At 40.2% G+C, this 24,114-nt stretch overlaps 1 protein-coding gene across 1 annotated transcript; it reads right to left on the reverse strand.

The window, feature by feature from the left end:
- Positions 1–18,642: 18,642 nt before the first annotated feature.
- On the reverse strand, positions 18,643–23,571 carry PENK (proenkephalin). The gene is made up of 4 exons (XM_021688422.1): positions 23,556–23,571; positions 23,415–23,471; positions 22,795–22,935; positions 18,643–19,397 (listed from the first exon to the last, which is right to left on the reverse strand). Exons 2-4 carry the CDS (start codon positions 23,451–23,453, stop codon positions 18,735–18,737), a joined length of 843 nt encoding a protein of 280 aa, XP_021544097.1. The 5' UTR covers positions 23,454–23,471; positions 23,556–23,571; the 3' UTR covers positions 18,643–18,734.
- Between the last annotated feature and the right edge of the window lie 543 nt (positions 23,572–24,114).

A 24,114-nucleotide genomic window follows, 5' to 3' on the forward strand; every position in this document is an offset into this window, starting at 1 on the left:
ATAAACTGGAAGTTACATTTAAAAGCTTAAGGATAAATGTTGATCATTTTTAGACAAATGATAGGTAATGTGTAATTTGCATTGCATCTCTTCAGGAAATTTAAATATCGAATTAGTTTAGATTATAATGCTGAGATTGTCTGTTGGATTAGTGTAATGAGCATCTGGTTACTTTATTAGATGGTTACATTTTCACATTTATGAGCAGTAAATCATACACTTAATACATTTAATAGTGACATATTCCTTGTATGAGTCAATAATCTCATTAGGTGTTACAGAATGATGATATTCTAATTTGATCGTTCCTTCTACATTGTTAGCTCTCCTTCTTCTGTAAAGATCTATCTTTATTTAGTTTCCTTGAAATACTGGTGTCTACTGGAAATGCTCAGAATTAGTCACATGGTCTTGTCTGCCTGTGGGAGGCTAGATGTCAAGTTTCCTGTGTGCCATGGAAAGAGGTGAGCAATAGTTATAGGTGAGCAGTGTATTCTCTTCGTTGCATCTTCTAACTAGTTGTTTACATGTACATTATGATATTAATTTCTTTGTCAACTTTCTATCTTATTACCTTGGTGTATTTTCTGACTATAGCTTTTCAGTTGATATTCTTGCATTTATATGATCTGTAAAGAGACATAGTTTTACCTCTTCCTTTTCAATCGTTATACTTGTAATTTTTCTTGTCAAATGCATTGGACTGATGCCTCCAGGACAGTATTGAATAGTACTGGTAAACAGAGGGCATTCTTGCCTTGTTCCTGCCTTCTGTACTTTTCCATTAGATTGGATGCCTTATCAACAATCCTTGCCTGATCAAGCATGCCTCTGGTCTAAGTCAGGGATCACTGGCAACCATCCTCCCTCCCACCTTCATGATGGATATTGCTAGCCAGTATCTACTGAGCTCTGAGATAGCCTAGATCCTTGTCAGCTCTTACTAGATATTAATCTCATATGACAACTGGGGTAAAGTGTATGTGCCATCCATACTTGAACCAAAAATATGTCTTTAAAAATTGTATTTAATGTCATATGATATAGTCCAGAAGACACAGCAAAGTATAATTTTGACAATGACACAACCACAAGATTTATTTTAAAAAATATTAATTCCTGGTGTTGTTCAGGTGATGTGCTTTGTAATGAGCATAGGCATTTTTTCAGAACTTTGGGTGGAACTTCTATGACAGAATATATGTGAGACAGTTATGTCAGGCCAGGTTTCCTCCCTAGCCTCCCCTCTCCTGTCTTGCTCCCGCAAAATATCGTGGGTTGGGTGGGTCCTCTGTCCAATCACAGCTGTTTCCATCTCCTCCATATAGCACACAGAAACACCACCTTTTCTGAATTATTTTCTGACCCCATAATTTTTTCCTTGTATTGATAACTAACTCTAAATAAAAAATATGCATTTCCCTCCCAACCAGTTTGGAAGTCATTCATTTACTCAACAAATATTTTTCAAATGCCTGTTTTCTTGAGAACTTTGTGCTAATCTCCTGGACTACAGTTTGTATGAAGCACCAAAGATTTCTTTTTTTCTTAGAAGTTTAGTGGAAGACAAATACAAAACAACTAATTGAGCAAAACTAATTTCAATTATATGGGACAGAAGAAAGATGTAGTCTATCAGGGAACTTAAAATAGATCTTACCTAGTAAGATATATATACTTTGTTACCCTGTAGCATTTTTCACATGATAGGTATACAATAGCTATTTATTAATTATTAATGAGCAAATCAAAAATTATGTCATCCATAAAGCACATAAAACCTAATTCTTATCAAATGGAGGAAAAGTGACTATAGATTTAAAGATAAATACTTTGAGTTTCTTATACTTAAAGAAAAGTTTAGGGTGTGTAGATATGTGGTTTCCTTTTACTCTTTGGAATTTACTAAAATATGTCCCATGATTCTGAAGTAGGATTGTAGGACAGTGCTAGATCCTTAGAGTTTATATGGTCTTTTGCCATAAGATTGTCAAATCAGATCAAAGTTCAGTACTCAGATAAACATGAAGAAACAGCATTTGCTAATACATTAGCATAGAAAACTTGAAGGGATGATTAACATTTGGGGCTGTTGTGAAATTTTCATAATTGCACAAGTCATTTTTGAAGTTCTTACAACATAATAGATACAAGGTTAATTGTAACAAAAGTATTTTGCTGGAACTAGTTAGATTAAAATAATAATAGAGAGAATTTAGTAAAACTCACCTTCAAGAAATATTTTTAGCTGACAAAAGAAATGTACATCTGACTTGCTTTAATAAAATTTACAAAGGAGCCTCTCCCTTATCAGAATACTAACCTTTATATTTACATAGGATCCAATTTATGTAGCGCATGAAGAGTTTGTGAAACTAAAATAGAGACATTGATTGCAAGAATGCTCAAAACGAGATTGATTGCTACCACCCCTACCTAATTGACTAAAAAGGTACCTGGAGCTTGGGGATGTCATGCATAGGTGACATGGGTGACTCAGTGCTGGACCTAGTGCTCTCACTCACAGCCTGGTATTCTTTCCACCACAATGCACCTGGAAAATTTGCACAATTAAGTATCTCTAAAATTGAAAAAAAAAAAACCTATAGGTCAAAACAACTGTAATAGAACAAAATCCATTTAAGAGAAACAAGTGGCAGGAAATAGCATTCTGTAGCAATGCAGATCTGGTAAACCAAGGGCTTAAGGGCACCAGAGAGTTATGTTTCATTAAAATAATCCACTAAAATTACTGCATGTGTGTTTTTATTCAGAAAATACAATCTCTTTCATGGGGTTGAGTATTCTTTTCTGTGAGCAGATTCAAGTGCGTTTATAATATATTTTGATGTGCTCTGCTCTAGGAACTGAAGGATAGACTCAGAGTAGATTTCCGATGAGTGGGCTTGTTCACTCTAATCACAATGTATTGGTCACAATTCTGGCAACTGAGGAATTTCAAATCCCCTCTGATGCCACAGTGATCTTACCAGTTACATTTGCTTAGATACTTGACCAGTGTGGCTATGTAAACAGTTAACTTTACAGAACAGTCTGGTCTGACTGCAGATGCCAGCCCCATCATGGCTACTGGTTCCCTACTGTCTTTTCTTTTCCTCCAATCTCAGGAATTTCTTTTCTTTTCTTCTCTTTTCTTTCTTTTCTTTTTCTCTCAGTATATTACTTCACTTTTTAATTTATTTTATTTTATTTTATTTATTTTTGTGTATTAGAGATTTCCATTTTCTCATCACTGCTTGCTGGGTCTCAGCAACTGTATGTTTATAGCCCCAGCAGGAAACACTCGAATTACGATAATTCAAGTGGAGGTGAATGAAGGGTGTATTTACAGAAGTGTGGGCAGGTCTTGAGAAAATCACAAGGGAGAGTACAGTATCCACTGTATGGAAGCTGCAGGTGACTTCACCACCTTAGGTCTAAAGGAGCAAAGGAGTGCAGTACCAGAACTAAGTCAGAGAGGCTGCATGGAGATGGGCTGTCCTCTGAAATCTGAGACCTTTAATCCAGGGACCCAGTTAGTCTGTGGCAACCCTGTAGGGAGGAAGGTGGAGGTATAAATAACCCAGCACTTAGTTTCTAGTCCCCTAGTACTTTTACCAGTGAAACCCAATGGGAAGCCAGAGAGCAATGCAACCCATCAATGTCACCTATACCTCCTGGGGGCACAGAGCAAAGTGGAGAAGATGAAGGGAAAATGGAAAATACCCAGCACAGAGGCTATTCATCAGACAGTCACTCACAAGCCTATAACAAAACCTGGCCACTTTAAGAGAGGTACATTGTGGCCATCAGTTCAGGTGAAGCTTGAGTGTTCCAAAACAATGACTTCTGAATTTTGGTACAGTTTGTTTTGCCTCAATTCCCAACTTCTGGCCCTCCCCTAGTCAACACCCCCCTTCTATATCTGCTGATTAATTTAGGTTTTCTCACCTAGTACTGCCAGTTTTAAGACCTTTTCAATTAGGCACAACCTAGAAGGATGCCTAATAAGCCTGTTAGAGAAATGAATAGGCTTAACTACCTTGATTCTCTCTTGACTCATCTTCTGTTCAAACTGTCTCTCTGGTTTGGCCAGCACTCTTGATTCTCATATTCCAGGCTCTCCCTTGGTTGATGGCCCTATTGTCTTCCTTGGGTTATATATTTTTATTCATTTCCTATCCTGATTGGGTGAAAAGAGATAACTTCTGGGCAAGATACACCCGAGAAGACCAAAGTCCAGACAACATTTACTTTTCTGCCTTTTTCCCTATTCTTTTAAGAATGTTTACCTCCTACCCCAAATTCCCACTTTTGGAAGCATATTTTCAGTGTAGCTATTATGTTAACATATGGCAGGTGTGGTGGCTCATATTTAACTCTCTCCTGTATATTTTGAGATCATTTTAGTGCTTAGCACTTCCTTATTCTGGACAGGAATTCCTTTCTGAGTTTTTAAGTTTGGACAATTGTCAAAACATCTCGTAAGAAGTGAGAGGGTGGGATACAGATTGTAATGTACAAGCCTCACTTTTTTTTTTTTAAGATTTATTTTTTTATTTGAGAGAGAGAGAGAACACTCAAGCACAGGGAAGGGCACACAGAGAGGGAGAGAATCTCAGGCAGACTCTCTGCTGAGCACAGAACCCGATGCAGGCCCCAACCCCCAATCCTGAGATCATGACCTGAGCCAAAATCGAGAGTTGGTTGTTCAACCAACTGAGCCACCCAGGAACCCCAACCCTCACATTTTTTAATACTGAATTTCTAGTTTTAATGAACTAGAAGAAAGGTCTAGAATTGACTTGGTGGATTGGTTAATGGACTGAGTCAAGTTCCAGTTGTTCTTTCAGCTCTTCCTGGGACCTGGGTTAACATCTGAGGATGGGTTCTAGGGAAGGTTTGGAGCTTAGTTGATTCCATGTAGCATTAGACACCTTGAATGCTTTAGGAAGAGCAGTACATGTATGCAAGAGCCTTGGAAAGTGTGCTTATGAATTGTGGCCAGATTTCACTTCTAAGATGTGTTGAGTGAAGTGTCTCTGAGGCAAACAAGAGAAAGAAGTAGTTGACTCACACAGCTATGCCTACTGTGTTCTTCCACCCTGGAAGTGGACTGCCTAGGTTAGAATGCTGGTATTCCAATGACTAACTTTGTAATCTGGGTAAGTTATCTAACTTTTACTGCTTTAAATGGGGTGATAGAATTACCCAACTTATATGTTTGCTGTGAGAGAAAATGAGGTAATATATGTAAAGTACTTACAAGTGTTTAGCACAGAGATAAAGTCCTGAAAAAAAATTAACAAAACATCAGTGAGCTGTGAGACAACTTCGGGAAGGAAAATATATGTGTATTTGGAATCTCCAAAGGAAGAGGCTAGTGACAAAATAAAATATTTGAAGATGTATTGGCCAAAAATCATCCAAATCTTGTGAAAACTATAAACCCATGGGCTCAATGAATGCAGCAAAACCCAATCATGAGAAAAATGAATAAAAATATACCCAAGCACATCATAATCAAATTACTGGAAACCAGTTAGAGAGAGAAATTCTTAAAAGCATCCAGAAAGGAAAAATGCCATCTTACATACGGAGGAACAAAAATAGGCATGACAGCATACTGACTGTAAGAAGCACATGCTCATAGAGACAGTGAAGTAATATCCTTTAAACACAGAAAGAAAAAAAAATCAAACTAGAGTTCTACACCGAGTGAAAATACCTTTCAAAAACAAAGACAAATACTTTTTCAGATATACAAAAGGTAAAAGAATCCATTGCCACCAGGCAAGTACTAGAAAAAATGTAAATTATTAGAGAAAGTCCTGTACACAGAAAGAAAATGATAACACATGGCAATCTGACTCTACACAAAAGAATGAATACTATGGAAATAAACATTTTTTCCTTTCTTATTTTCTTTAAGAGGTAATTGATAATGTAAAGCAACAATAGTAACAATGAATTTTAGGGTTTATATCACATGTAGAAGTAAAAGATATGATAATAACATTAACGCTAGGAGAGAGGTAATGAAAGCATATTATTGTAAGGTATATATTCTATACATGAAATGGTCTAATATTACTTGAAGGTAGACCCTAAGGCGACCACTAAGAATAAAACAAAGATTATCTAATAAAACAACAAAGGAAATAAAATAGGATAATTAAAACTACTCAGTTAATCTAAAAGTAAGCACTGAGAGAGGAAAAAAAGGAATAAAGAGGATATAACTATTCAACAAATAGCAATGTGGCATATATAAACTCATTCATATAAATAATCACATTAAATGAAAATTGCCTAAACATCCCAATTAAAAAGCGATATTATAAACACTAAACAAAAGAAAGCAAGACCCAACTATCTGTTGAGTCTATAAGAGAAACACTTTAAATATGAAGATACAAGTAGGTTAAAAATAAAAGTTTGGGAAAAGATATACAATTTTACTGGTTTTTAAAAAGCTATAGTTTTGATATTAAAAATTAGACAAAGTAGATGTCAGAGCAAGGAATAAAGAGGGTTATTTCATGATGATAAAAGAATCAATTAATCAAGAGGATATAACAGCCCTAAATGCTTATATACCTAATAACAGAACTTCAAATTATATGATATAAAATCCAATAGAACTGCAAGGAGAAACAGACAAGTCCACAATTATAGTCAGAAATTCAGTACCCCACACTCACTAACTGATACAACAAGGAAACCGAAAAGTATGGCTATAAACTTGGCAACACTATCAATCAACTGATCTACATGACATTTGAGACATTTTACTCAACAAGTGCACAATACACAAAGTATTTACCAAGATAGACTTTGTTTTTGGCTGTTAGATAAGTCTTGGGGTAACAGAAGAGTTTCAGGTCATATAAAGTATGTTCTCTGATCACAATGGAATTAAATTAGCAGTCAGTAACAAAATGATATCTGAAAAATCCCCAAGTATCTGGAAACTAAATAACACACCTCTAAAAAGAAGTGGGTCAAAGAAAAAAACCAAAAAGGAAGTTAGAAAGAATTTTGAACAGAATAAAAAGACAACAGGACATCAAAATTTGTGAGTTGCAGGTAAAACAGTGCTTAGAAGAGAATGTAAATGATTCTGACAAAATAAAACACCCATCTCTCTTAGAAACTTTCAGCAAATTAGGACTACAAGGAAATTTCAATATGATAAAATACAACTATGAAAAACCTATAGCTAACATCATACTTAATGCTGAAAGACTAAATGCTTTCAGAACCTACATTTCTTGTAGGTTCTGGCCAATGCAATAGAGCAAGAAAATTGAAATAGCATGTATACAGATTTGAAAGCAAGAGCTCAAAATATCTTTATTTACAGATGACATCATTGTTCATGTAGAAAATCCAAAGAAATCTGCAAAAAAAAAAAAGCTAATAGAACTGAAAGATGTAAAATGATACAACCACTTTGAAAAGAGTTTGCAAAAAGTTTTATGTTTGCTAAAAAGTTAAATACACATCTTCCATACCACCCAGTCATTCTTCTTCTAGGTATTTATCTAAGAGAAATGAAAGCACATGCTCACACAAAGACTTGTACATAAATGTCCATGATAGCTTTATTTGTAATAGCGTCAAATTGGAAACAACAAAAAATCTTCAATAGGTGAATGGAGAAGCAAATTGTGGTCTATCCATAGAAAGGAATATAAAAAGGAATGAACTATTGATGCATATGACACCATGGATGAATCTCAAAACAATTATGCTGAGTGAAAGGAGCTAGACAAAATAGAGTATATTAAGTGTATTCTGTATTATTCTATTTACATAAAATTCTAAAAAATGCAAACTAATGTCCAGAAAAAGATGGTGGATAGGGATAGCAGAGTTGCAAAGGAAAGGACGAATTGCAAAGTGGCAGTGGAAGGCTTTTATTTTATTTATTTATTTATTTATTTATTTATTTATTTATTTAAAGATTTTATTTATTTGAGAGAGAGAATGAGAGACAGAGAGAGCACACGAGAGGGGGCAGGGTCAGAGGGAGAAGCAGACTCCTGCCGAGCAGGGAGCCCGATGTGGGACTCAATCCTGGGACTCCAGGAACACGACCCGTGGAAGGCTTTTAAAGGGCAAGATTAAGTTTATTATTTTGAATGTGATGATAGTTTCACATTTGTATACATATTTCAAACTCATAAGAATTTCCACTTTAAACAGGTACAGTTTACTGTATATCAATTATACACCAATAACACTTGTAATTTTTATTAGCCCTATAAAAAGAATTGACTACCTTGTTTTCCTCTCTTGCTATTTCTGAAAACAGTTTTGATTCTATCACTATTTTTTTTTTAAGATTTTATTTATTTATTTGACAGAGAGAGACATAGTGAGAGAGAGCACAAGCAGGGGGAGTGGGAGAGGGAGAAGCAGGCTTCCCGCTGAGCAGGGAGCCCGATGCGGGGCTCGATCCCAGGACCCTGGGATCATGACCTGAGCCGAAGGCAGATGCTTAACGACTGAGCCACCCAGGCGCCCTGATTCTATCGCTATTTACCCACTGAATTTTCTGCCTCTTTTCTTCCTAGTTATTTTTATCTGGAATTTTTATTTTCAAATTCGTTTTTTGAAATAGTCAATGCTAACTAATATTAACATTCAAGAGTCTTGATGTTATTTCTTTCATTTTACCTTTTCCTTGTCTATTCATTATTCTTCTTGCTGAAGTGTATCCTTTAGTATATCTTTCAGAAAGTTGTAAATGTTCCTAATGTTTGTACTATTCCAAATGTGTCAACGTTACAGTCTTAAATACTAATTAAATACAGGATTTTGGTTTAAATCTCTCCACCTCTCCCCCATACTGCCCTTGATTTTCAAAAGACATTTTCTAATGTATTCTAGCATATATTATGTTAATATAAGACCTTCAGTCTGTCTGTTACTACTTTGTAAGTAATTTGTCTTTTATCTCTGATAATTTTTTAGATTTCTCTTTACTAGTTGCTTTAAATTTCACTGTCATATAGCTAAATATGTATTTACTTTTATGTAACCTGCTTGGTTCCCTTTTCTTTCTTTCTTTTTTTTATTATGTTATGTTAATCACCATACATTACATCATTAGTTTTTGATGTAGTGTTCCATGATTCATTGTTTGTGTATAACACCCAGTGCTCCATTCATGTTTTCTATCTTTGGATAAAGCCTATCTTCAATCCCATAAATTTTGTAGCTGTTGTATTTTTAAATAACAACCTTATTGAGATATAACTGACATCCTATAAAATTCATTTTTTGAAAGTGAACAATACAGTTGTTCTTAATATATTGCCAAATTGTGCAACCATCACCACTATATGATTACATAACAGTTTTATTACTACCCAAAGAAACCTCAGACTATGAGCAGTCAATCCCTATTCACCTTCTTCCTCCAGTCCCTGGCAAACACTAATCTACTTTCTGCCCCTGTGGATTCTGGATATTTAATATAAATGGAATTATGCAATATGTGACATTCAGTGTCTTGCTGCTTTCAGTTTGCCTAATGTTTGCAAGTTTCATCCCTGTTGCAACACGTATCTGTATTTTATCCCTTTTATGGTTGAATAATATTTCATTATATGGATGTACCACATTCTACTTATCCATTCATCTGCTGACAGGTATTGGTTTGTTTCTACTTTTTGACTATTATGAATAGTGTTGCTATGAACATTTGTGTACAAGTTTGTGTGCAGACATATTCTTTCAGTTCTCTTGTATATATATACTTAGCAGTAGAAATGCTGGGCCATATGGCAACTATATGTTTAACTTTTTGAGGAATTGCCAAACTGTTTTCCAGCAATGTATGAGGGTTCCAGCTTTTCCACATCCTTGAAAACACTTGTTGTTGACTATCTTTTTTATGGTAGCCATTCTAGTGGATGTGAAAAGTTACTGGTTTTCCTTTGTCCTTTTTCATAGTCTAGGTTTTTGGAACTCCTAAAAGATATTATTGAAGCTATTCAATCTATTCTTGTCACTTAAATATGTTTTCAATTAAAAATGTTTGTTTTGTTGTGGGTGATTTCCTCATTATTAACTTTCTATTAGCTAATGCAGTTGTGAACTGTGTCTAGTCTAGAGTTTATCTTGCTTTACTAGTTTTTTCCAAATAACTATATTTTTCCAAATAACTATATACCTCATTTATTGCTAACACATTCTAATTTCAAAGTTTCTTGATTTCCTTTTTATGGAGGGCCTTACTTCCTTTATTCTGTTGAAAATCTTGTAATACTTGCTTTAAACTTTCTTTTCAGATGGTCTTAATATGTGCATTTCATCACGAGTGATGTTGTTGCATTTGCTGGCTTTTCTTGAAGTTATTTTCCTTATATATTTTAGAATTTTATAGTGCCACTTGTATAAAATGGGAGTATTTCTCTTTCTCCCTCTTCCCCATTCTTACTTGTTTATCGGTTTTGGTTCAGAAATTGAATTTATATTGGAGGTTTGGGGACACTTCCCCATAATGAAGTTAATCATATTGCAAATCTAGTGGCTAAACTGACAGGTGGTTTTGCCCAGATACTGGTTCTTTAACTGTATCTACTTACTCCTATCACCCCAAGAAACCAGAGTCCTGGTCAGCATTCTTGACTTTTTTTCAGACTTTTTCAATAGATGGGCAAGACCTGCCCCTATATGATACCCTTGGCAATGGACCTGGCTCTCATATTTTCTCTTTGGTCCCAGTTATCATGAAAAAGTAAAGTAGAGGGCCACCTCCACTAGTCTCTAGGCTCAGAGCCCAGGGACCCACCATTTCAGCTCCTGCTTAGCATGGTGTATTTCTATCTGTAGCCTAAACTACATGGAAGTTCATCTTTTTCTTTTTCTTTTTTTAAATTAACATATAATATATTATTTGTTTCAGGGGTACTGGTCTGTGATTCATCAGTCTTATATAATACCCAGTGCTCATTACAACATATACCCTTCCCAATGTCCATCACCCAGTTAGGTTCATCTTTTTCTGAGCATAGTCATGTTTTTTTAAATTAAAACAATTTACATATCTTTGCTATGAGTTTAGATGGGAGCATGGACTCATAATGCTGTTTTTTTGAATGCCTATGGCAAGTAAAACAGAGATGGTTTCTACTTTCCCACTTGTTGAGACAGAAATCAATCACACAAATTAACAAATAGTTATAAAATGCAACATGTGCTGTGAGGGGAAAAATAAACCAAACAATCAAAAAAAAAAAAAAAAGAGTGTTTTTTGAGAGCTATAATGAAAGACCATGACTAGCCTGGGAACACTAAGCAGGGAGGAGTGAAGAAGTGGACCCTTGGAAGTCATTAGTAATAGGATCAATCAGCAACCGGCTTTCTAGTGCAATTGATTTATAATGGTTGATTGATCTTAAGCGAAATGTTTTGTTTTAGTGGCTTTAAATTCTGATAAATTCTATAAAAGTTCTTTTTTTTTCCGTAGAATATCTTCTAAGACCCTGTGTAGCATGGATCTAGTCATATAAAATTTAGTTTTGATTTCATCTGAAGTCTTTCAGGTACAGAAGATGCTCAACGGGGCCCATCTTCCTAAGCTGCCTCAAGGTGGTTGTCAGCCTTCAATTTAGAGACTCTTGATCGTATCAAGCCATTTGTGCCTGGCCTTCCTTCTATGACTCAGTATTCTTCTGTTCAAAGCCCTATGTATTTTCTTTGCTATGGCAGCCATTCCTAGGCTGTGCTACAGTTTTGGAAAGCTGATTGGATCAATAACTGAATGTATGGATTAGTAGCTGACTGCTTGTTTTGTGGGATTATTTGGGCACAAAGGAGTTGCCAGGTGAAGTATTCCAACTCTCAAAAGTTTCTGCGTTTTTTTGTGTTTTATCTTGCAAGGAATGATTTCACATTAAAGCTACCATCAGGAGACAGACTTGTTTCTTCCTTGGAGTAATGGTCCCATTCAAAACACAATTATGTGATTTCTAGGGTTTTGAGAAAGTGTAATTCCAAAGCTTTTCCAAGAGGCTTGTAATTTGAGGCATTACATTTACAGCTTAAGATACACATGATGGAAAACTAGAACTTCTTAATTACATAATTCAATATATGCAGAAAAAGGATTATTTAATATAATCTGTCAAAAAATTACCTAGAAATCAATTCAGAAAAAGACAACCAAACAGATAAATGGACATATATATATATATATATATTATAAATGGGAATATAAATTGGTATGGTATTTTTGGAAACTATGTGTCAATAACCATAAAATATTAAATATGCATCTCCTTTGACCCAGCAATTCCACTTTTAAGAGGTCATTCTATGGAATAGTTGGAATGTATAGTACTGGCAAGAAAGGAAGTCTCATAAGCGGTCTGCATAAGAATGATATGAGGAATTCTTAATCTCAGGAAACAAACTGAGGGTTGCTGGAGTGGGGGGTGGGGTGGGAGGGATGGGGTGACTGGGTGATAGACACTGGGGAGGGTATGTGCTCTGGTAAGCGCTGTGAATTTTGCAAGACTGTTGAATCTCAGATTTGTACCTCTGAAACAAATAATGCAATATATGTTAAGAAAAAAAAAAGAAGATAGCAGGAGGGGAAGAATGAAGGGGGGGGAAATCGGAGGGGGAGACAAACCACGAGAGACGATGGACTCTGAAAAACAAACTGAGAGTTATAGAGGGGAGGGGGGTGGGAGGATGGGTTAGCCTGGTGATGGGTATTAAAGAGGGCACATTCTGCATGGAGCACTGGGTGTTATGCACAAACAATGAATCATGGAACACTACATCTAAAACTAATGATGTAATGTATGGTGATTAACGTAACAAAAAAATTAAAAAAAAACTTAAAAAAAAAAAAAAGAATGAGCCTTGACCCTGCACTTCCTTATCAAGAGATAAAGAACCCATACAGTCTTTTGGAAGGTTATTACCTTGTGTGGGAATATCTCTCCTGTTTCATGCTCTGTGAGTGCTCTTTCATTTCTGCTTAAAGTGTGGTGTGCGTGATATGACACCTGGCCAACCTCACTGCAATATCTGTCCTCTGCAAGAAGGGGACGGGGTTCCTTCCAGTGCCACATGAGAGGGGTGCAGGTAGATGAATTGCCCTATGTTGGCCATGGGTAGAGACCTGCTGGTCACTGGGGGACCGATGCCCAGTATTGAAGCTGATCTTGCCCTGTGTTTTCTCTATGTGAGTGAAACATGGGTCCATCCAAAGCTTGAGTGTACCATGTTTTCCTTGGTGACTCTGATACCAAGATACAATGGGCAGAAGTGTTTAGAGTCTTCCCCTGGAATTGTGTGGTACTTTGCTTGACAACTACTACTGTTATTGCTACACACACACACACACACACACACACACACACACAAACACCCCTTTTTATACAGGATAGGGCATGTAATGTAGTACATATATGTTTATGAGGATGTTTACTGCAGCACTGTTGGTAATATGAAAAAATTGCCAGTGGAGTTGTTTTTAAAGAGCAAAGCACACATGTTACACAATAACCATGAATCAGTTGAAGAGTATGAGGCAGACTTACATGTTGATGTAGAAATATTGCCAAGATATAGTAGGTGGGGAAAAAATGTGGCAGAATAATATGTACAGAATCATTTTATTCATGTTGACAATGAAAATAAAACTGTGTATGTCTCTGCAGGCGCGCACGTGCGTGTGTGTGTGTATTCATTAATGAAAAAATATATATGTTTAGGATAAACCCCAAACTTTTAATAGTTACTTCTGTGGAAGGTAGGGGAGATGGAAGAGGAAGCTCACTGTAACACTGTATAGTTCTGTCTTTGTTTGGATTTTCTTTGGAAGAACAAGTAGAGCACTTAAAACTAGCTGAAATTACCTTCTCTGTTTGTTGGTTAGTGTTTCACTCTGTCCAGTAGGAGGTAAGTTTGAGAAAGCAGAGAATAGGCTGGACTTTTTGTTTTCTGCCGTCCCTGGACCTAAAATAGTGCAGTATATGCTCCATAAATATTTACTCAGTGAATAACTTTAGCAGTAAAAAGGGAAGAGTTGGCTCACAGTGTAAGCTCTGCCCACTCCCAATTCACCTAAAGCCCCTGCCCTACTGGCCAATTCTTTAACCAGTACGTTTCCTTTCTAGCAATTCAGGGAGATGTACTCTTGTGATAATGTGGACTTCTCTGTAGGTTATACTTGATTAAAAAAAAGACCTAAGAGAAAAAGCACAAGCATGTGACATGGATGGGTATGCTTACGTTATTGCCAGGTCCCTCTGCTGCATGATTGTTGTACTCCCTTCTCTGCAGAGACAGGCATTCCTGGTCACTAATATAATTGTATGCTTTGTTTTTTTGCTTTCCACTCTCTAAGCAATGAGTAAACTTTGCAAGTGCAGGTTTTTGGTTCAGAGAGTGATTAACAAAATCTCTTCATTATATTTTTATCACAAAACATGAAAGTTTATATAACTGCCCCCCCACCCCCGATAAACCAGGATGCTTTGAAGGGTGCCAAATGATGACAGATATGGATGACAGATATAACTGATGTAATTGGTACATTCTTTCTCAGGAGAATGCGGAGTGAGGAAAGTTGTTCTATTTGGCAGAGAAACACATCAGTTTATCTTGCCACTCACCTGCTCTCAAACATGAATTGTTTTCTTTCACATCTAGACTAAAACAGAGCCCTGAAGGCCTCATAAATCTTGTTCCTCCAGTTATGCACGTGTTCCCATTTGCGGGCATTGCACTCACTGTTCTCTCAGTCTGAAATGCTTTTCCACCAATTTTCATGTAGCCGGCTCTATTATTTGTTGAACGAATGAAATGATTCACGTGGGGTGCTTAGGTATACTTCCAGAAAAAAGCCCCTAAATATTCCCAGTCGTCATAGTTTCAAAGCATTCAAAGCTGTATGCTCCTCCTTCATCTTCTAAAAAGAAACCTCTGTAGCTCAAGGCTCAGATTCTTCATGCCTTTGATTTTGGATAACTTTCTCGTTCTACAGGTTTTCCACGTTTGTAGTAGAAGATTGAGAAAATGAAGATGAGTATTAAGGGGCGCTGCATTCCTTCCTGCTCCATGAGACGCAAACCTCAGAAGAGAAAACACTCCTGTTGGGTTTTCTCAGGCTCTCACCAGACCAAAGCTCACAGATAGTTCTTCATCCCTGAGAGGCCTGGCTGACAGAGCACCTGGTCCCTGAGTGGCCCGGGGTGACAGAGCACCTTATTCCTGAGAGGCCCAGGACGAGGCGGTGGTGGTGGGGGGCGGGTAGGGAAGAGCCCAGTATCTCTGTGTAAGAACTGGGAGTTATCACAACCAGCTAATGAGGAAAGAGCTTCCGATCGCACAACTCGCTGGGATTTCCACCCAGGCAGCCTGGTCGGAGTTTTACACACAGAGTTCGCGGAGCTATCAACTCTCAGAAGAAACCCAGACCAGGACCAGGCTTGAGGCGGAATGGGTGCTGCCCGAGTGCGGGGATGGAGGTGAAGGGGGACCCAGGTGCTAGGGAAGGTACAGATGGGGCAGCAGCGCCCTCTGCAGGGAGTGTGCACCTCCACGCTGAGGGCTCGCTGAGCTTTCTCCAGGCCCTCAACTCCACAGCCGCTTGGAGCTCCTGGCACAACCAGCCCGGCTAACCCTAAGTCTTCGTCCTAGGCTAGTTCTAACCCTAGTCCCTCCCGTGTTTCCGACCCCCGAACACCTGTGCTGAATGCACACTGAAGTCCACAGTCACAGTTACCTGAGTTCTCAGTTAACCGTTCACAGTTCTCTGAGTTTAAAAAGGGCATCCCCAATGATTCAGGCAAAGGCTCCTGGGAATCCAATTAGGACATTTCTTTCTTTCTTTCTTTTTTTTTTTAAAGATTTTTATTTATTTGACAGAGAGAGAGAGAGAGAACACAAGCAGGGGGAGAAGCAGGCAGAGGGAGAGGGAGAAGCAGACTCCCCGCTGAGCAGGGAGCCCGATGCGAGGCTCGATCCCAGGACCCTGAGATCATGACCTGAGCCGAAGGCAGATGCTTAACTGGCTGAGCCACCCAGGCGCCCCTGATTAGAACATTCTTGAAAATCAAAGCCTTTAAAGGTTAAAGGCGTAAAACTCTAATGATGGATTTCAGACTGCAGGCCGACAAGGAGAGAGATATTTGGGGACCCAGGAAGACCCGTAGAGCACCCCTCGGGTCACATTTCCTGGACAACTGTGATACTTACTGTGAGGCTCGATTGCATTTGACCTTCCACGCGGAGCAGGTAGCCTCATGGGCAGCCAGAGAGAAGGCATCCTCGAGGCTGACCATCTTTTCCTCTTTCTTTCTTCTTTTCCTGTTTCCCTGTCCCTCTTCTCTGTTCTCTCCCTTCCTAAACATTTGTGGCGCATCCTCTACATTCTTTATTTTCCACCAGGTGTGAAGAGGGGGAGGAAATACAAGAGTGAGTGACACTGTCCTACCCCAGGAATTGAAGGACCCTTAGCAGAGGTGACAGGTGGCAAAAGAAGTGACAGGTCTGTTAACCACTCTGAGGTTTTTAGTCTGGTCTACACAGCTACCCCAAATTAGAAAAGAAGGGGCTCCTCCATAAAGAATTGTGCTTGATTTGAAAAATATTGTATTCATTTGATTGTGAAAATTGTGATTTTCTCAAACCCTATTGTATGAGATATGTGTGTGTGTGTGTATAATACATGTTGTATTATTATAATAACTATGTTACTATCTTATCATGGAGGGACAAGGGCATTTTACTCTTGTGATCTCTAGGATGTAGGCTGGATTCCTGTTTCCAAGGTTTGGGAATCCTTTGCCCTAGGGGAGAGAATTAAGTGACTTTTTTTCTCATAAGACTAGCCCCGTGTCTCTCCAATCTGCCCTGCAGATGGGTTTTGTTTGGTCCACACTGTTTTAAATGGAATCAATGACCCAAATTAAAAACTTGGGCTATTACCACGAAGACCTGGGTTTCAGATTTCCTTGGCGAAGTCTGGCAATATCGTGCTGGCATTTCTCAGGGAAACAACTGGCTAAGACTGACTGGAGATCTAATACCTCCAAAGTGCTACAGCCTTACCATCCCTATTGCTCACGTCAAAAATAAAGGACAAGGCAACAACATCATTGTAGCATGAAAACGACACAGCTGCAATAGACCAATACTGAGCACTGAATGCTCAGCATCCTTATTGCTGTTTACCACCTTTTTCCTGATCTGCTTCAAACAGTTACATTACTTCCATTTCTAGTTCAAAAGGAGAGGGCTCTCAGCTGGAAGAAAAAGTTAGTTTGCCAGGGATCAGTAAGATAGGCGGTGGTATGGCTCTGAATGGTGTTGACCATTACCTCTTGCACTGATCAGGAGAAGAGTTTTCTAATAGTGCATGGCCATGTTTGATGTCCCAGGGACCCCAGCAGGGCTGCACTCAGAGGGACAGACTGCCCAGGACAGTGGAGCTGCCTCATCAGAGTGGAGCACACAGGCTTGCACACTGGTGGACTGCAGGACAGAATTTTGGGGGAAGCACACCAAAAGAGAGAATGGGGAAGGGTCCTGGATAAATGACCTAGTAGATGGGAGTTTAGCTGCAGGTGGTTTCAATTAGAAAGATGGAGGACATGTTACTTTTTTTGTTATTGTTCCTGAATATTTCCCCAAATGGTTTAATTAATATGAAGTGGCCATAAACTTCTTTGTGTGATAATTTGCCTTCTAAAACATCCATAATACCATTTCCAGTGATCTGGTCACCAAATTCCTCATTCATTCCTTTATTCACTCATATGTCCATTTGTCAGATACTGGAGAACTCACCATTGGTTGTGGTGTAAGGATATACACTAGTGAACAATATACAGTCCCAAGTTCTTCCAATTCTTGGTAGTGGCCTGAGTGAGAGATTGGCAGCGGGAGTGTAAGGACATTGCTCGGGAACAAGATGAAGTTTGGGCTCTTCATTCTATTTCTATCCTTCAAATGCTGGGCAACCTTGGTTCAGCAATTTAACCTCTCTGGGCTTCATCTGCATTTGTGAAATGGGGCTAAATTATCTTTCATTTCTTATTAACTTCTAAAATACTTTGCTGAAGAAAACAGACATACACCTCTGGATGTAAGTGCAGATTTCCTTCTATAGGAGGGCACAGCTAGTTTCTCTATTAGGCTTTGGTTTTTCTTGCTGTGTCTGATTTCCAGAAATGAGAGTGGAAATGCACTGTACTTTGCTCAATGGGTTAACTCATCTAGGATTTTATATACAAGGAATTACATGAGAAATGGTTTTGCAGCCTCGGCTGTTGGAAGAGAAGGAGGCCAGTGATGATTCTGCCCAAAGCAGATGGCTTCAGTGTTTTTAACCTTAGGATTTACCGTGGGAACCGGAAGGCAAGTGAGGGGCTCAGAGAAGAAGAAACTTACACGAATGTCATGCAGCTGGGGTAATGGGTTTATTGTATCTATTTACAAGTAAGCATTTATTGATGTTTTGTCAAAAATAAAGGACAAGGGACCAACATCATTGTAGCATGAAAATGACACAGCTGCAATAGACCAATACTGAGCATAAACATGGTCAAGAGAACATAGAACGTGAAGTGAGCACTGTCAGGTTGTATAGTTAGTTATCCAGACAATAAAGGCAGCTCTACAATGCAAGCAATGCGCGGTAATAGGGGGCAGAGGAAGGCTTGCTGGGACCTGGGGGTCACTGGCTGCCAAGGGGGTTAAAATCTCATAAATCCTCCATATCTTTTCTCCATCTCAGGAACTTCTTTGGAGTAGCTTTCGCCTTCTTCGTTGGAGGGCAGAGAGTCGGCAAAGCGCTTGAGGAAGCCCCCATACCTTTTCTGGTAGTCCATCCACCACTCGGGGCGACCGACTCTTCTCATGAAGCCCCCATACCTCTTCTGCAGCTCTTTGGCTTCTTCTTCGAGCTGGGGGCTTCTCTTTAAAGCTCTCATGAAGCCCCCGTATCTCTTGCCCACTTCTTCATCCTCACCATCCTCTGGGTGGGGTGCACTTTCTCGGTTCTCCCCGGTTCCCAGCAGCTCTTTGAGCAGGTCTGAGGAGTTGGCCAGGACGTCCTCCTCCTCTGCGTCCTTCTTCATGAAGCCCCCATATCTCTTGGCCAGGATTTCCCCTCCATTGGCCTCTTCTTCCGGCTCCTGAGGATAAAGCTCATCCATTTTCTTCATGAAGCCTCCATACCTTTTCATGAAGCCCCCATACTTTTTGGCCAGCACGTGGCTCTCCTCGGGCTTGCTGCTCTCTCTGAGGGCAGTGGCGCCATCTTGGGGAAGCTCCAGCTGAGACAGCTGCAGGAGCTCCTTGCAGGTTTCCCAGGTTTTGAGAGAGGGAAGCTTCCCTTCACATTCCAGTGTGCAAGCCTAGGAAAAGAATTCCATTTAGTGATACCAAGAGGCTTTTCTGATTTCATTAGGTAAACACGTTTTTGTGAACCACAGCATGTATGCTTTGATATGGAAACTCTCATACAATAAAGTAATTGCCATTTTCTTACTACAACTTTTCAATATACCGAACAGGCAAATCAAAGGGAAATGGAATCTTTGTGGGTAATTAATTGAATCAAATTAGAATTTTTCTTTAGAATTTTAACAGATTGTATCTGCCATGCCATTTCAATATTGTAAAAGACCTTTTCCACCCAATTTTAACCTAGATTGGCTGCCGGCACTATCTAATTTCACTGGATAATTTTCCACCGTTGATTGCATTTTGTTTGAGCTTTTTCTAACCAAGAGGGAGAAACTTCTCTTTACCTAATTAGGGACATCATCCCGATTCCTTTTATCTTCTTGTCTTACAGGTAAAATCAATATTAATAATATAAGGTTTGGTTACTTTCTTGTGTTACTATTCTATCTGGAATGGCATCTAGTATTCCTGCAAATATTACTTTCATTCTTTAAAGAAAAACAATTTCAAAACAAATTGGAAAAGAAAGACATTCTAAAACTCAATTTAAGTTCTATGAAGTATTTGGATTATGACATAATGATTTGCTGAATGTAGAGATGCTTTGCTCCCCCTGCTTGATTGAAAACAGATTTAAACAAATTAAAACAGATTTAATCACCTTGAACCAAATGTTTGTAATGATGAGCTCTGATATGAAATTATCATATACAAATGTTCACACATTATTCATGTTTCTTAACATTTAGTTACTGGTGTACAAAAAAGTTTTTATTTTCCCCCAATGGAAATCATATTACCTGACAAAATGGGAATGAGAAATGATCTGTATATAATTCCTTCTTTTTATTATATAATAATTAAATCCTGATCATTGTAAGATTTAGGCTATATGTTCTAATAATTTTGTTAAGATTCTCTTCTATTTGACAGATCACTTGGGTATGAAAAAAGAGAACTAATATTGCATGAGGATTTATAAAGTCTATATAATATTTCTGGGCACTTCAGGCTTTCGATAGCTGCTTTAAGTATACTTATAGAACGCAGGTTCCAGACCCTTAATTTAGAAACCGGGTCCTTTCTTTGTATTTAAAAATATATTGGTATAGGGGCTCCTGGTGGCTCATTCGTTAAGCGGCTGCCTTCGGCTCAGGTCATGATCCCAGGGTCCTGGGATCGAGCCCCACATCAGGCTCCCTGCTCAGCGGGAAGCCTGCTTCTCCCTCTCCCACTCCCCCTGCTTGTGTTACCAATCTCGCTGTGTCTCTCCCTGTCAGGTGAATAAATAAAATCTTTAAAAAAATATATATTGACATATTAATTTATATAAAATACACACATATTATTTTCACATTTCTTGCATTGTGAGCATTTCACCAGCTCTTAATAATTATTTAAGCTTTGTGTCCAAGAAAATTAAATATATGCATATATAAAAATCTAAAGATGATCCAGTTAAAATGATCCCGTGTTATTCTTGATACCTAAGAAATAAAAACATCATTAAAAACGTAAGATGTTCAGGTGTCCATAACATTTCCATTTTAAAATGAAATGTAAATGATCTCATTGCCAAAAATTACCATTGAATATTTTGTATGCTATTACCAAAAGGCTTTTTAATGTTGGGATTCCTTCAAAAAGAAATAATGACAAATAAGCAGAATAAAACACTCATACTAAAGAAGTCACGTTAACTTATAAGCCTCTTTATAGGTCTATGCATTTTTTTGGTGGTATTGATCACACTCTGTGTTCTATGGTCAAGATCATATCAGACAGTAAATTCAATTTGGACATCAATCATGGCATGGCTGCTTAGCTTTGCATCCACCAGAGAACCAAGTAGGAGTGTTTTTCAGGTGGTAGAGCCTCAATATTTGTTATGTTGATTCTACATAGTTTTAGTTAGGCAGCCTCATTTCTCCTGTCTTCTGCATCTGAGCTGAAATTCTAGAACTGCTATAATACCAACAACATAGTCATTAACAAAGCCTTTTGTCACAGAGAAAATAACAACCCTACATGTAAGCCCCAATAAAAAAACCCAATCAGTTAAACAAATCAGAAAGACAAAAGACAGATGAAGGGGAGTGTTACCCCTATTTAAGATGCCACATTTCATCATGGTTTAAATACAAAGCCCTACTCTGTGTCTTCTCTTTAAGGCCATGTTGGTACCTGCACAAATAGAATGAAGTAGATCAGGTAACTCAAGCGAAACAAGCAAACATTTAACCTGAAATGTATGCCTTGGGTTTTGTGGAAATCTTTCCTTAATTTTCATCCCTGTTTTACACATCTACATCACAAAATTTCTTCAAAGGCTCAAATGAGGAACTTAATTCCTTGGATTAATACATTATTCTCTACTGAGCCTTTTAAGTCATCACACAATTTCCACAAATTGAGAAGACAGTGCAAAGGAATCACCAGAGGAGCGAGTTAAACTGAAGCTTCCTGGGGTCCCAAATTCAGAGATTCCGATTCAGTAGAGCACCAGGGGCAATTTAAGAGCACAGGGACTCTGACCAGAATGAGTATTCTTTTTGTTTTCAGCTTCTCCCCTCCACCCCCAGCTCCGGTCATGTAGTTTATCTTTGCATTGTTGTCACCTCTTTGGACCCTGGCCACCTCTCCTGTGCCTATTTCATAGCCAAATTAAACTGTTGTCTTAGTAGCTATTACAAAAGTACACCCAAGATAAGACAGAAATTGAATTCCAGGGTCACTTGCCTGTAAGACGTGCTGATCTCTTTCTCTCTGGTCTACTGTGCACCCCCCCCTTCCTCTCCCTTCCTCCTGGTCCCAACCCTTTCCTCTCTCCTATCCACAGGTGAGGGGAAGGGCTTGAGGGATCTGAGGATGAAAGGACTGGAGAAATGAAATCCAAAGAAAGACAACGAAATGTCACTAATAAAAAATGACATTATTTGCAGGAAGGATGGGAGGATGGATTGTGTGGAAGGGGCCCTTAGTGGGATGTTAGGAACTGAGGTGACTGAGCATCTTCCTTGGGACAGGTGGGGCGACAACGTAGTGCTCTCCAAGACGCGAAAGAGAGCACATCTCGGGGCTCCTGCATCCCTAGGTTTAAAACGAACTTGGTTTGTGTGGCAACACTGCCGCCCTCCCCGGTCCCTAGATGGTCGCGGGTCCCGAAGCTGAGAGCTAGAGCGGGACTTTTGTCAGCGTTCGGGGAACAGTCGGACACCTGCGTCACCAGAGATCGGCGCCGCGGCGGCTGGACCTATGGCGTCCAGGCGATGCGCCCTGCGGCTTCAGGCCAGGCTGTGTGCGCACTGACTCCGCCACCAGCCCACCCACCGCGGCTACACTCACCAGGGGGTTGATGTCAGTCGGGCGCGCCAGGCGGTAGCTGCACGTCGCGCAGTCCTGGCTGCATTCCGCCCTCACGGTCGCCAGGAGCCCCGGGCCGAGCGCCAGCAGCCAAGTGCAGAGTCTCAGGAACCGCGCCATGGGCTGCAGGGAGAAAGGGACGCGAGCTCCGAGCGTGCAGCGCGCAAAGCGGGTCCCTCCGAGGGAACCCTCGCCGGGACAGTCCCAGCTGCGGATTGTCGAGCAAGAGGTCGCAAGGATGCTCCTTCCTGGGCCCCCGCCCGCCCGGCCGACGCCGCTCCTGGAAGCCCACGGGCAGATCGCCTCGCGGTTCCCAGGTTAACACTGCCACCCCGAACCCGGCGATGCCCAGGCGCTCGTCTCTCTTTCCGGACTTCCACTGCCTCAGGAGGATTCTGGAGAGAATACCCGAATGCGAACACCAAATGCGAGAGAACGGGAGCCTTGGGGGGTGGGGGGCTTTCACCCGGCTCACAAACAGGGACCAGAAGAAAGTTGGGGCACCCCATGCAATGAATGAAACGCCGGGGGAAAAAAAAACCGAGCAGGCAGACTGGCCCAAACGCACGCAGCAAAAGCGCAATTTGGACAAGTTCACTCACGTTGACGGCGATCGGATGGCGCAGGTTGGTCGGAGACATCGGGTCCCAAGCACTGCTCTGGAAGGGAGAGAAGAAGGCAGGTGTGAGCCCGGCGGGCGTCGGGGCGAAGCGTCCGGGTGCGCGGGCAGACGCGGGCCTCACCGTCGCGGTCCTCTGCGTCTGCGGGGCTCAGAGCGCCTGCCTCGCCTGGCCTCGCTGTCCCGGGGCTGGTGGCGGCTGGAGCCACTTTATAATTAACCCCCAAGCCAAGGAGGCGAGCGCGCCCCAATCGCCGGCGGGCTGCAGCTGACGCAGGCCCTACGCCAGCCCCGCGCCGACGTCCTCGTGGGAGGGGTCCGTCCGGGCCCCTGCAAGCGTCCCGGGGGTGGGGGGCGCAGGGTGGCTCAGCTCGCGGCTGGGTGACACACCGAGGCAGTTAGGACATGTGGGGAGAGAGTGGGATGACATCAAATACTCCCCGAGTGAGGTCAGTGAAATTGCACTCCGTGGGGGTGCGGGCTCCAGGGACAAAGCCAAGGTGGAGGCGTTAAGAGGGGCAGGTGGACGGTCTTAGATTTTTGGAATGTGCTGGAGACCCTTTGGGCTAGTGAACCTGCTCTTTCTCCGCCTCCTCCTGGGGCGGTGGGTGGTCGCGGTGGGTGCCAAGCAAGGCCATCCCGAATGTCATTTATCCACCCGTCTGTCCCCCTCATTGGACTCC

This window comes from Neomonachus schauinslandi, chromosome 4 (genome assembly GCF_002201575.2).
Source record: "Neomonachus schauinslandi chromosome 4, ASM220157v2, whole genome shotgun sequence".
Taxonomy (NCBI): domain Eukaryota; kingdom Metazoa; phylum Chordata; class Mammalia; order Carnivora; family Phocidae; genus Neomonachus; species Neomonachus schauinslandi.

Bases quoted from the DNA above. Each gene is read 5' to 3' on its own strand.
- PENK (XM_021688422.1), bottom strand. From the start codon at position 23,453: ATGTCTCCGACCAACCTGCGCCATCCGATCGCCGTCAAC. The intron at 22,936-23,414 runs GTGAGTGAACTT...TTCTCCCTGCAG, and splicing joins GCCATCCGATCGCCGTCAAC to CCCATGGCGCGGTTCCTGAG. The intron at 19,398-22,794 runs GTGAGTGTAGCC...TTCTTTTCCTAG, and splicing joins CGACTGACATCAACCCCCTG to GCTTGCACACTGGAATGTGA.